Source organism: Suricata suricatta, chromosome 7 (assembly GCF_006229205.1).
Source record: "Suricata suricatta isolate VVHF042 chromosome 7, meerkat_22Aug2017_6uvM2_HiC, whole genome shotgun sequence".
Taxonomy (NCBI): domain Eukaryota; kingdom Metazoa; phylum Chordata; class Mammalia; order Carnivora; family Herpestidae; genus Suricata; species Suricata suricatta.
Genome location: NC_043706.1, coordinates 46,722,494 through 46,734,718, shown reverse-complemented (window position 1 = coordinate 46,734,718; position 12,225 = coordinate 46,722,494). Strand labels below are relative to the sequence as shown.

The following is a 12,225-nucleotide window of genomic DNA, read 5'->3' as shown; positions in this document are numbered from 1 at the left end:
CAAAATGGATGAGCTATAGAGATGAGTTATGGAGATTCTCATTAAGAGATTCTGAGGGCTCTGACAAAAGAAGAGAAAAAAGGCTTCCCACCCCACTCCAATCTTAATGCCTTCAGGGAGCTGCTGAAAGAGCCTTTGGCTCTTCCTAACTCGAGTTCCCAGGCTCAGGGCTCTCACAAAACTAAAGAAGCAGAGGCAGCTCATCCTCCTGCCCAAGCAGCCTGTGGGCAGCCAGCTGGGGGGGCTGTAGAAGGGAAGAGTGGGCAGGTCCATCCACCCGGTTATTGGCAGGCTGGGAGATTGATGCTAAACTCCATTTCACAGAAGCATTTTTAAAAAATTAAATCCGATCTGACAATGTTTGTACCGCAGCGTAACTGCCTCCTCCTTGGCGTGCCAGTCACCTCTAAGCGATCTGACAAACTCCAGCTCTCTTAAAACTTGCAGAGTTCAGATCATATTAATTCCCCAAAAATGTTTTGATTCAAAGTAGTTTGTATTTTGTGTAGCCACGGGCAATCCGGAAAGCACTCCTGCCTGCCCGTGGCCCGGTCCGCTCCCTCTCCGAGTGGCCCAGAGGCTATGACGGTATTTAAGCGTCTGAAATTAGCCTGGGGCTGCAAGGCAGAGTGATCACAAAGCGAAACAAGGGCGCTTCCCCTCTTCACTTTTTTTCATTTTTTTCTTTCTTCCTTTTTTTTTTTTTTTTTTTTTTTTTTTTTTTTTGAGTTTGCCATCCAGATTTCTCAAAAAAGATTCGGGCCAAAATGTCACTTTCCACCCTACTATAGAAAAGCTAGGTCTTCTCATCTCCCCTCCATCCTCTTCTGAAGGCCATAGCCCCCTACCCAATTGAACCCCTAACCCTTCAATTCCAACCTGATCCACTCATTATTAGCATCATCATCATCATCATCATCATCGTTGTCGTCGTTGTCATCATCATCAACATTCTTCTTCTACTCTTAAATTCTCAGAACTAGAAATAAAAGGGACCAGCGTCTGACAAAGGGGAGGGGGCCATGAGGGAGCCTCAGAAGATTCAGGGGGGAAAGAAGAGTAGGTTTTCCTTTCTTTCTTTTTTTTTTTTAATGATTAAAAACACAGACGACTCCTGTAAATAGAAGCCTCATTTCTTCAAGATGCCTTTTGAAACCCAGTATCTGAATATTCAACGAAGGCAAAGCCCCACTCTGTACGTACAACATTAATATGATCTCTGCAGAATTTGCTACTCAGAAATATTAACATATCAAAGCCCAAGCCGGAGGCGAGAGAAGCTATCGATACTCAGGCACAGGGTAAAGTAAAGATTATTGGTTCTGATGGTTGGAGTGGCGGAGCTGCGGGCAAAATCGGGCACACCATTAAGCGAGAGTTGAGCGCGCGGGAGCCGCCCTCCGAGGAGGTGGCAAATATTTTATCTAGGTGGTAATTACCGTGTTGCTGCCCCTCTTCAGGGCTTTCTTTGGCTATCCGGCCTTCATTATAGGCAAAAACAATGTAACTGCTACTTGCCACAGTGAGTCAGAGAAGTGGTATTTTGTTCTTTGCTAACAGAAGTGGCCAAATTTAAAGAACTGAGCACTCCTTCATCCCTCAACACACACACCCACCTCTCCCCATCCTTTCACCCCTCCCCCCCCCCTGCAAACCGGGACAGTTTCTCCCGGGTGAGCTCCTATGGGGCACTTAGGGATCTTTCTTCTAGAAGAGCACTCAGGAGTCTTTGGAAGTGAAATGTTTTGTTCTTTCCACAGTAAATTCTAGAAATTATTAGAAATGTTAAGCTTATCAGAGAACTTAGCAGGGGAGGAAAAATGGCAAAAAGTTGTGCTTTTCAAGAAATTATGTTTCCTGTGGAGATTTACCTGTAAAGTATGGATTAGCAGAGAAACAGACATTCCTATCTAAACAAAACCATTACAGAATATGGCAGAGTGCTTAACTTAGTGTCCTCCTGATTTTTGATGAACAATGGTGACTTGAACTATTTATGTTACAAATCCAACAGACTGCCACAAAAACAGAAAGGGCTTCCCTAACTCTTCTTCAAAGACGGGGAGTCCTGAGATTTAGGCCTGTGCGGACTCCAGTCCATGTACACAATCTTAGGCAGGACATTTGTAAATTATCATGAACATTGATTGTTTCAGAATAACACAGATACACACTTGGTCTCCTGGGCTCAACCAAGTTAACTGGCTTTTCTTTAAAACACGTGGAAATGGAATAAACTCCGCAGTTAAATTCTGAATTCCTTCACAGGGTGGGGGTGGGGGCGGGGGGTGGGTTCAGAGGACTAGGGTTTAGTCAAACAATACTGACAGAAACCCCAAGTTACCTCCCCTTTCTCTTTGGAGCCATGCTATTCTCCTAAAAGATCAATATTTGTTTTAAAATAGCAGACTCCACGCTGATTTTCAAGTGAAATGAAGTGACACTGAATTCTACAAAAACAATAAAACATCACCTAAGGAAGACCATTTATGTGGCTCTAATAAGACAAGACCACAGTTCTCATTTTGTAGTTACCCAAGAGCGCTGACCTTTCTTTGGGGGATGCTGAGGGGGTGTCCCTTAAATCTCTCTCCAAAATTTCAACTGGTTACTCAGCCACCTCCCTTCCAGCTCCGGCCCTCGATCTCAAATAATTCCCACCCTCTGTCAGCTATTGTAAGATCAGATGCAATTTCCAAGCATTTGAGAAGGTGATTTTGGAGCAAATGCGGAACTGAACGCGTCGACCGCAGTAGCGCCAGCCGGGCTCTGGGAGGAGCCGGCTCTGGGCGCTAATTAGTGGCGCTGTCCTTCAGCACCACCGACATCTCTATGCGCCCTGAGTGCTCAGCCTCACCTTGAGCGTGACCGCCCCAACAGACCCAGATCAGCACAACTCACCTGACCCCTCTTTCACAGTGCATTTTTAATCCCTCCCTTCAACTATATGTATATTTTATTTCAATTTTCACTAGTCTGGGCCTATTTCATGTCACTTCAATATGGCTGAATATTAGACTGGCTGATAAGCCTAATACTGCTCATTTAAAAAAAAAAATCCTTGTCAAGCAACACTAGTAGTTTTTTGAAAAACCTCCATGAGGGTGAAACAACGGAGTTGAATAACTATTGTACATTTAGTGGAAGTTCCAAGCACCCACTATGACAATCGTCAAGTTCCAAAAGAAGAGCAATCTTTGTTTTCTTTCTTCCTCAATTTAAATGGAATTTTACTTTGGACAGTGGGTTCTAAAGCCTTCAGTTTAAACATGAAAGAATCCATAGCTTTCTTTGGAAAGGCATTGGAATGTTTCAACAAACTTTGAAAGAAATGGACAGAGACTGAAGGACATTTATTTGGTGCCATCAGAAGTGACTCAGTCTTTAGCAGTTCACTTACTAAAGACAACTGCGGCCCTGGAGCTGGAATTAGTCCTGGTAAATAGGCCACCTCTTATTAATTCGTATGAAGTTGGGATAACAGCTGGTCCCCTTGCCTTGTGTGCTCCTCGGGTTACTCAGCTTGCTAGGAAAATGAGCTTCAGAGGCTCTGGGTACAGTTAAGTGGGAAAGCCAGCAAAATCTGCACTGCCTTGAGGCCCTTAAAATGCCATAGTTCAAAACCTTTTGTCAAAATGGAACATCTGAGATGCAGCCCCCTTCAGTGTCTGAGCCAAAATCAACAGCTCTCAATTCTGGCCTTCCCCCCACCTTCCAGTTCCATGGGTAACTCTGGATTCAGATGTTTTCCTCAACAGATGGGAACAAGAAAGCTTTATCCGGTACAGTTAACACCACCTCCTCCTCCCACCTCCCTTAAAGAAAGAAATGTTCTGGACACTTAGAAAAATAAGGGTAGCTACAATATTGGTGTTTCATTAGCCTTCCCTGAAGCCTCAACGAATCTAGCCTTTCACAGTATCCTCAAAGCCTCAAGTTAACACCATCACCTCAATCACCCAGGCGGTGGCTGGCACATTTAGGGCTAAAAGAGACTGGAAATTGCTTGAGGATGTGGTGTTAGGGAAAGGAGGTGTGACCATGATTTTTTCCCTTTCTTTTCTTTTTTTCTGTTTTTCCCCCTTCTAACTTTGATTCTGTCACTGTTCCATGAGAAACAGCAAATCTCTTCTTTTGTAGGTCTTTTGGGAAGAGGCTAGATTCAAGCCTCAATGAAGGAAGGGACTATGCCTGTGTGGGACAAAAGTAATTGACCAAGAGTAGTTGTTTTCTTAATCATTAGGCAAGTGTCTGACGTTTACAAGCACCACTAGATCTTCAAAACAAAGTATCAGATGAGAGAAAAATGTTTCATCTTAACATGTCACTTACCTCTTCTTATCACTCCACCTTGACCATTGAGAACAAGCCCACACTGGGCTTCCACAGAGCCCTTAATAAAAGAAAAGGAAAAAGAAATAAAAGCACTCAAATAGATACTAGTAGGTATTAACACATGAGTTTAGTCTTTCAATCTGCCCCATTGCTGAATCGCCATATCCCCATAACCCGGTAGTAGACATTTAAAAGCAACCATTGAGCTGGAGCAAGTTTGGCAGCACATATGATTTCAAGGGGGAAAAAAGTGCCAGAAAAACCACAATCTAAAAGTTGTATAAATCTTAAGGTATGCATTTTGCAGCACCATACAATATTACACTTCAAAGCACCTGAGTGCCTTTCATCTTGGCATAAGGGAATGAGAAGCCCTTTGAGTCCCCATCAAGGCACATAGCATATATACAGACAGTTTCCACGGCACTTTCTGCGTGGAGCAAATTACATTGAAAGTGTCAAGTCTGGCACTGTGGGCTTCTTGGGAGCTCAGAGGAGCCATTTCAAGGGCAGGCTTCAAGATATCTGATGTTGGTTCTGCTTTACCACAGAAGTAGGAGTATCCTACGCAAAATATACCTTAGAGAGGCAACACCTTCAGGTTCACCTACTGTAGGTCTTCAGGCACCTGATGGATTGAGGGATCATTTGAGCAGGGAAGAAGGAAAGGGTTTGCTAATTTTTTAGGAAAAATAAAAATTTCTCTCTCTGTCTTTTTTTCCCCCTGAGTTGAAATGTGTTAAAGGCTCATTTTCCTTTACAAACAAACGAGGTATTGGACATGAAAGAGGCCTTGAAGGGTGTTAACCTACCCAACAGCCCGTGAAGAGTTAAGTAAATGCGGAGAGAGTCGGTGCATAATAAAAACCCACTTTACAAAACAACCTTTACAGCCCTGGCTCCCTTTCGCTTCCCCATTTTCACCATATTGAGGCAGGCCTGTAAGACCCCCCTTTTCAACCTACTCACGAGCTCTTTCTTATTTTAAATGTTCTGCCTTAAAGTGATTATCAAATCAATATGAAAAAAAAAACTTGGAGACTGAGCATAAATTAAAGCAGTGATGGGAAAAGGTGTGACAGTTTCCTTTGTTGGCCATAGCAAATCTTTTTAGGAGACTCAAAGATGGAACTGAAGCCACAAGACTGTTTGCATCTGTTAGGCAGACTTAGACTGCCCTCCAAACCATTGGACTTTCACTTAAAATTCTGTGCAGGGAAAAGTATATTTACATTTGTTGCATTTGAAATGAGGCATATGCTGATGAATGTTTTAAAAAGGAAGAAATAAAAGGAGAGAGACGGGTTTCTCCCACACATCCCCTCCCTATTTCTCTTTTTAAAAGTAGCTATTACTTTTTTTCTCTTTCTTTTTCATTCTGCCAACTAAGACCAGGAGGAGTGGAATAAAATAACTTTCCAGATTTACAACTTGCTTCATATATATATAACATGGTATGTATCTACACATATACAATAATATATACATATACAGATATGTCCATAGACATTGATATATAAATATGTCATATAACGTACTCCTTAATTTCTTTTAGTATCTTGGAGTATTTCCCTCAGTATGAGCAATAAGCTGAAAAGAGGAAACCAAGAATATAAAAAAGACATAGGCTTTAAAAAAGGTCTCAAAATATCTGAAATGTTGAAGGTAAAGGCCTTGAATCTTTCCAAGGGAGTGAACCGCCTTCTCTCCCATTCTCTGGCACACTGTTAAGATGTTTATTTCCTTACAAGAAACGAATCTTGGTCTCTACACTTAACAAACTTTTCCCCCTCATAAGTAAAACATGTTGTTTGGTCGGATGACATTGCATAAATGACCAGTTGAATGGCACTAAGTCGAAAATTGGATAAACTACGGTGTTCTTTTGCACGGGATTCGCTCTTTGTCTGGTGCTTGCAAATGTTCTAATCCCCTCTTTTGAAAAATGCCCGGCTTTGTGCCTAGCACAGAAAAAAAATTTGTACAGATACAAAAAAATCAGCAGCAGACGTGGCTATTAAAAGGAGTAAATAGGTTTTAGTTGAGCTAAGCATTGAATGGCAGATTTTTCCCCCCTTGAGACATAAGGGGATTCTTGTGAAAAATGTAAAAATGTTCTGAGCGTATAAAATTATTTTGTGAATATAAGTGTAGAAAGTCAAGGTTTATGGAGCCAGATCTTTTTTCTTATGTGCCGATCTTGCACCCATGGTTCTTTGTTGGGATGGTAAGGGCTTTCACTTTAATTTTAAAATAATCCCTTGGTCGGAGGTAAATGAGGGGAAAAGATTTTCTGTGCGCAACAAGGGATCTCTTACGTCTCCAACTTGTGCTCTTCCAGTATCTCCCCTTTCGTTGTAGAGGCTGTGGAGAAGCTGGCCAGCTTTGTGTGGACTGAAAAAGTAGGGACTCATCTACGGCCCCCCTTTCAGCCAAAAGAAGCTACAAACTCACACTTTTTGAGTTCTTTTTCAGATATTTGTGGGTTTATTTGCATATTGAATATGTTTGCAAAATTATAAATTCTATTGTTGGCAAAGAATATACAAAAATACATTAAGGAAGGAAGTAGGAGGGAGATCATCTGAGTGATCGCCTCCACAGTATCTGGATTTCTTCCTCCCTTTCTTCTTCTCTTCTGTCCTTCCTTCCTCTCTCTTTTTCCCTCTTTCCCTCTTCCCCCCTTTCTGTTTCTTTCTTCCTTCCTATTTCATCTCCCCCCTCTTTCCCTTCTCTCTCTTCCTTCATTTCTTCATTTCCTTCTTTTTAAGGAGTTGCATCTTACGTAAAAGTTAAAAAACTGTTGTGAAAAATAAAGTTGTCAATTACCCAACTAGGTGGTGGGATTGGGGAGCTCAGTAGAGAGAATTAGGCTCAACTCCACAACCTCCTGAGCTGCGTTGCGCAGATATACACTGAGGTAAATTTTTGAGACTTTCCTTTGAGATTCTTTACTTTCCACAGCAATCTAGCATATTCGGAGAAGCTTCTGCTAGGGCTCAACAAAGTCCCCAGAACAAACCAACCCCTCCCCAATTCTTAGTAAGTTCCCCATAAGCTCAGTCTGGGACAAACACCTGGCGAACACCCGGGTATCCCAGCAAAGCGCAGAGACTGAGGGTGCGATTGGTCATCAACTTGTCGGGTCTTACTCTGAGTCCCCCTAGACTCAACCCAGCCTCCGCGGTCTCCTCCGTCCCATCCCCTCAGGGACCGAAATGAGGAGGATTCACAATCGACCTCGGTGCAGACCAACCGAAAGTGGGGGCCCGCAGCTAGCCAGACTCCAGGCGGTCCAGGTGAAATGCCTTGATCCAATGAGAGTGACAGAATGGCACACGCCTCCTCTAATTGTTTTGATAACTTTCCATAAGTGGTGTGTGTGTGTGTGTGTGTGTGTGTGTGAGAGAGAGAGAGAGAGAGAGAGAGAGAGAGAGAGAGACAGAGACAGAGACAGAGACAGAGACCGAGACCGAGACCGAGACAGAGAGACTGAGAGGAGAGGAGAGGCGAGGAGAGCAGAGGAGAGGCGAGGAGAGGCCAGGCGAGGCGAGGCAGTTTACAGCAGAGCTCTAACGGAGCGGGAGGGGGAGGGGGAGGAGGGGAGGGTGCAGACAAATTCGCTGCATGCTTATTTACCTGCAAGTCGTCCGCTCCCGCGGCGGCCAGCCCCAGGCTGGGCCCTGGCAGGAGTCTTTGATCTGGATGCATTCCATACTGAGAGCCATGGCTCATGAGGGACAGGTCGTGGCGGCGGTAGGCATCGAGGCAGCCCAGCTCCCGCCTCTGCTCGTCCAGGCAGGACGACTTGAGTGCCCGCGCATTGTGCAGGTTAATAAAGTCGGTGGGCTCCCCGTGGTGGATCTGCTGGTAGTACTGCTGCGAGTGGTGGAGCGAGTTCAGAGAGTAGGCGTCGGGGGTGACGGCCGGGTGGCTGTGCTGAAACTCGTAATGGAAGGACTGGTGGTGGAGCGGGGTGTACTGGTGGTTAGTGGAGAAGTAGGGGGACGCAAACTCTGTGCCGGTGGTGGAGTAAGTTAAAGGAGAGGAGGAGGAATAGGCGACAGTGGAATTGGCTACGGACTCCAGACAGCCAAGCTGCATCAAACGGTAGCTGTTTGATCCGTCGTGACGTATCTGGAAGGAAGAGGGGGAAAAGGGAGAGCAGAAAAACTTGAGGTTTGTCATTTTGCAACCAGGCGCCGCTCTCCCGGAGCCAGGAGCTTTCTCTGGCTGTCCAAGGAGAGCGAGCACGCGAGGCTGGGGCCGAGCCGCAGCCCCGGCTCAGCGCCTTTGCAAAGAGCGCTTGCGAGCCGCGAGCTGGGGGTGGGCGGCCTCGTCCTCACAGTCGAGAGGGCGGAAAAAAAATCCCCCACCCTTTATAGGTGCGGGTGACACCACACACACACACACACACACACACACACACACACACACACACACACACATACACACACACGCACGCACACACGCACACACAGAGCCCCTGCCTAACTTGCACAGGGACCCGGGCGTCGGGAGCCAGGGGCCGCGGGGAGCGGAAGCCGAATGTCCACACGGCCGCAGCACGGGCCGGCGCCGGCCGGGGCCGCCCGATCCCAGCACCCGGACGCTGAGCCGTACGCGCCGCGGGGCTCCGTCGGAGCTGCTCCAGCCCGGCATCCACGTATTTACAAAATCCAGTCTGTGCAAATCATTCAACTCGCTCATTTCCGTACCCATGCGGGGCAAGGAATCCGACCCTCCTCTTTCTGCTTCACTTTCCTAGAATAAGCCCATTCAGAAAGGGGTGCGTTGTTCCCCACCCCCCCTTGTCCACCTACCACCCCCCATCAGTCTCTTTACTTTGCCTTTCTGAGTCTCTTTTTTCCATCTCTATCTCTTTCTCCTCACCCCCCCTTCTTTATTATTAGGATTATGTTTTCCCCCTCATTATGGCAAATGTTTCTTAACGTGGCAGAGTTGCCCTTCTTGGCGACAGATGTCATAACGAACTTTCTCCCCTTTCCTTCCTTAACTTCCCCCGAAAGCCAGATTATAATTAAATGTAACGGTCCAATATAGATTAGAGACAGGGAAAGCTGCCGCCGCCGCCGCCGCCGCCGCCACACACACGCGCGCTCAAAAAAAAAAAAAAAAAGTAATAATACCTCGGCATCGTGGACTAGTCCCGGAAAGGTAGTTGACATGTTGGGTTTCTCCGAAAGCTTACGATGCAATTTCCCCCTCCAAAAAAAGAATCGGGAAAAAAATCCAAACTTCTTGTATTTTCCAATTTTTTTTAAGGAAAAAAAAATGTTCTATAGATAGAGATCTAAATTGTAATGGCTTTGCCCGGATCAGATAGCTCCTTGCCTCGTACCCACTTAAAAACCTGTAGGAACAAAATTTTCCCTCTGCACAAAAGCAGCTCCCTGGAACAGATTTTGTACTTGCTGAGTATTTCTTTGGCTGATGTCGTAGGTCCCTTGGTAATATAGAAGTTTTGAAAATTAAGCATCAGCACTGAGAACTGGGAGGACAATAGGCAGAAGAGATTTATCCCAGGAGACAAGGAATAAATATTGTATCTTCGCCTAATAAGGAACTGGAGGTTCTTTCAACATTTTTATCCATTTTTTCCAACCTTTATCATGCTTTTCTATACCGACCGAGGTGGGGACTCATCTCTACAGAGAGCATTTGCACACATTTTATTGGGAAGATAAAGATCTAGCCTCAATATGTGTATATTAGAGATGGAAATATATATTAATTAAAGCTTCCTTTTACATGAGTAGGTGTTCATTCCTATTGGTTCCACTTTCTAGATGCTGAAAGCTGCTTTTTCCAGCAAGCACCCAAATCAATTTCACCCAGATTGGGGTGTCTGTCTTTGCCCAAGTGGAAACAATACTGCTCTTTCCATATTTACATCGAATTTGGGTTCTTTTCCCTTTTTTGAAGGGCAACACCCTGCGGTAGCATACACTTTCAGCAGCTTTTAAAATAAATAGGCACGATGGACAGCCCCAAGTTTTCATCATAAAGAAATGGTGTAACTGGCAATATATTTAAGAAAAATACAAGAGAATAAAGACGTGTGACAAGATTCTACATTTAGGTAAAACGTTGTCATCCACTCCCCAACCCAACCCATTTTCCCCCTCTTTTGTGTTTTCCTTCTTCCCTTTCAGAAACTGGACTGGTGGGGGTTGGGGGGTTGTAGACTATTTAGCAGTGACACCAGGTATTTGAACATTATTACCCCAAAATAACCCTTAAGTGTTTGAAAGTTATATTTTACAAAGAGAGGGCAGGAGGGAGGCAGTGCACACCTATCCCTGTCTCTTTGGCTGATTTCTCCACTTACAAACAGTATTTGAGCTTTACTTCGTTCAAAATTCAGCTTCCTGCACCAAGTGTTCTGGCACTTGGTGGGGGTAGCCATGGCTACATGTCCGCAATACTGAGGCTTTGCAAGGTCCCCTCTTCAATCCTGTCTATTTCTTAAGAACTGACTGGCCCCATAGACTCCTCTCAGAGATAGAAGGGGTAATTTAGTCTTAATTGCCATTTCATTTGGTTAGCTTTTAAGTGTTTAAGCTGAGAAGGTGTCTTAATAATAAGCCGCGGGCAAACAGGCATGTGGCTTTTTTTTTTTTTTTTTTTTTTTTTAGGTTGAGGTTTGGGAGGGTTTATTAGGATCTGCTCATGCAGGCTAACTGGGGCTGTCACTCAGCGCTCTTTGCTTTATATAAATGGACAAAGGCACACGACAAGAATTGAAATGCACTGTCTGAAATGGAGATCCGTGATGCTTCAGCCCTGCACAAGGGTCAGCAGCCAACACTTGCTCCCTTTTTCAAGGTGTGCAAGCGTCCCTACCCTCCCCCAACTTCTTGAAATTCTATATTTTGATCTAATAAAGTCAGAAGAATGAGAGCCCAATGAAGATGAAAAGAAAGAATGGCCAACTTGATCTTTAACTAGGAGGGTGTAAGATGAGTGCCCTTGGCACTGAGGGACTGAATCCCAAAATGCTTACAGCAGAATCTTTTGTTTGCCAGGACTGAGTGAGGCCTCCATATTCCACCCACAGACGACATAAAAAACCATCTGTGGGGAGCTGAGGCCTGCCCCCCCACCTAACCCTAGGAACCCCCACCTCTCTGAAGTACAACAATACAACAATCGCCGCCCTGCCCCCCCCTCCCCAACATGTAGAGCCTGAAGTTTATGTTGGGAATTGCCAGACACGGCTTTCTAGGTGGACAACGTTGGTTCCCTGTGGGTCCGATCTCAAATGGAAAAGGATGGCCCCTTCTCAGAAAAGCCACAAGCCCCTCCCCCAACACCCCTACTGTCAGATACATCTTCATTCTAGGCACTGGGACCTTCTTTCCCAAGCTTAGGTCCAAGCAGCAGACATAAAGCCTTTTCCCCTGGGAACAACCAGGAGGCTCAGGACTGGTGACTGCCTGCTCTGACCTGCTGTGCCAACGTGTTTAGCCCATGTGTTTGTCCCTGTCGGGGAGAAGATCCACATGCAGCCCCAGCACTTTTGATACTCTTGGTAATGAGCTGGCCTCCAGCTGAGTACATCCACAGAATGACCTCTAGTTGTCTCATCCCTTTAAATACTTCAGGACATCATAGGAGAGCTGGCAATCTTAACTTTCCATTCTAATCCCTACCCGCATTTCGTTTTCCGGAGTCACTTCTAGACACCAAGACAGAAGGCTTCCAGGGTTCATTTACTGTCTCTTGAACCCCTATGGAACTAGAGGAAACTAAGGATCACACAGAATGAGAAAAAACAACAACAACCAAACACTTGTATTCTTATTGAAAGGAAATGAAGCAGGGAGGGTAATATACATCTCTTAAGGGTCTACTTTGCCAGGGCCC

At 45.1% G+C, this 12,225-nt stretch overlaps 1 protein-coding gene across 1 annotated transcript in view; it reads right to left on the bottom strand.

Moving 5' to 3' along the window:
• TFAP2D (transcription factor AP-2 delta) overlaps positions 1-9,524 on the bottom strand; it is a 56,960-nt gene extending 47,436 nt beyond the window's left edge. The window contains exons 1-3 of the mRNA XM_029945053.1: positions 9,486-9,524; positions 7,975-8,472; positions 4,333-4,393 (exon numbers count right to left, since the gene is read on the bottom strand). Of these exons, the coding sequence (XP_029800913.1) occupies positions 4,333-4,393; positions 7,975-8,472; positions 9,486-9,524 (598 nt within the window). The remainder of the gene's footprint in view (positions 1-4,332; positions 4,394-7,974; positions 8,473-9,485) is intronic.
• Positions 9,525-12,225: the final 2,701 nt, after the last annotated feature.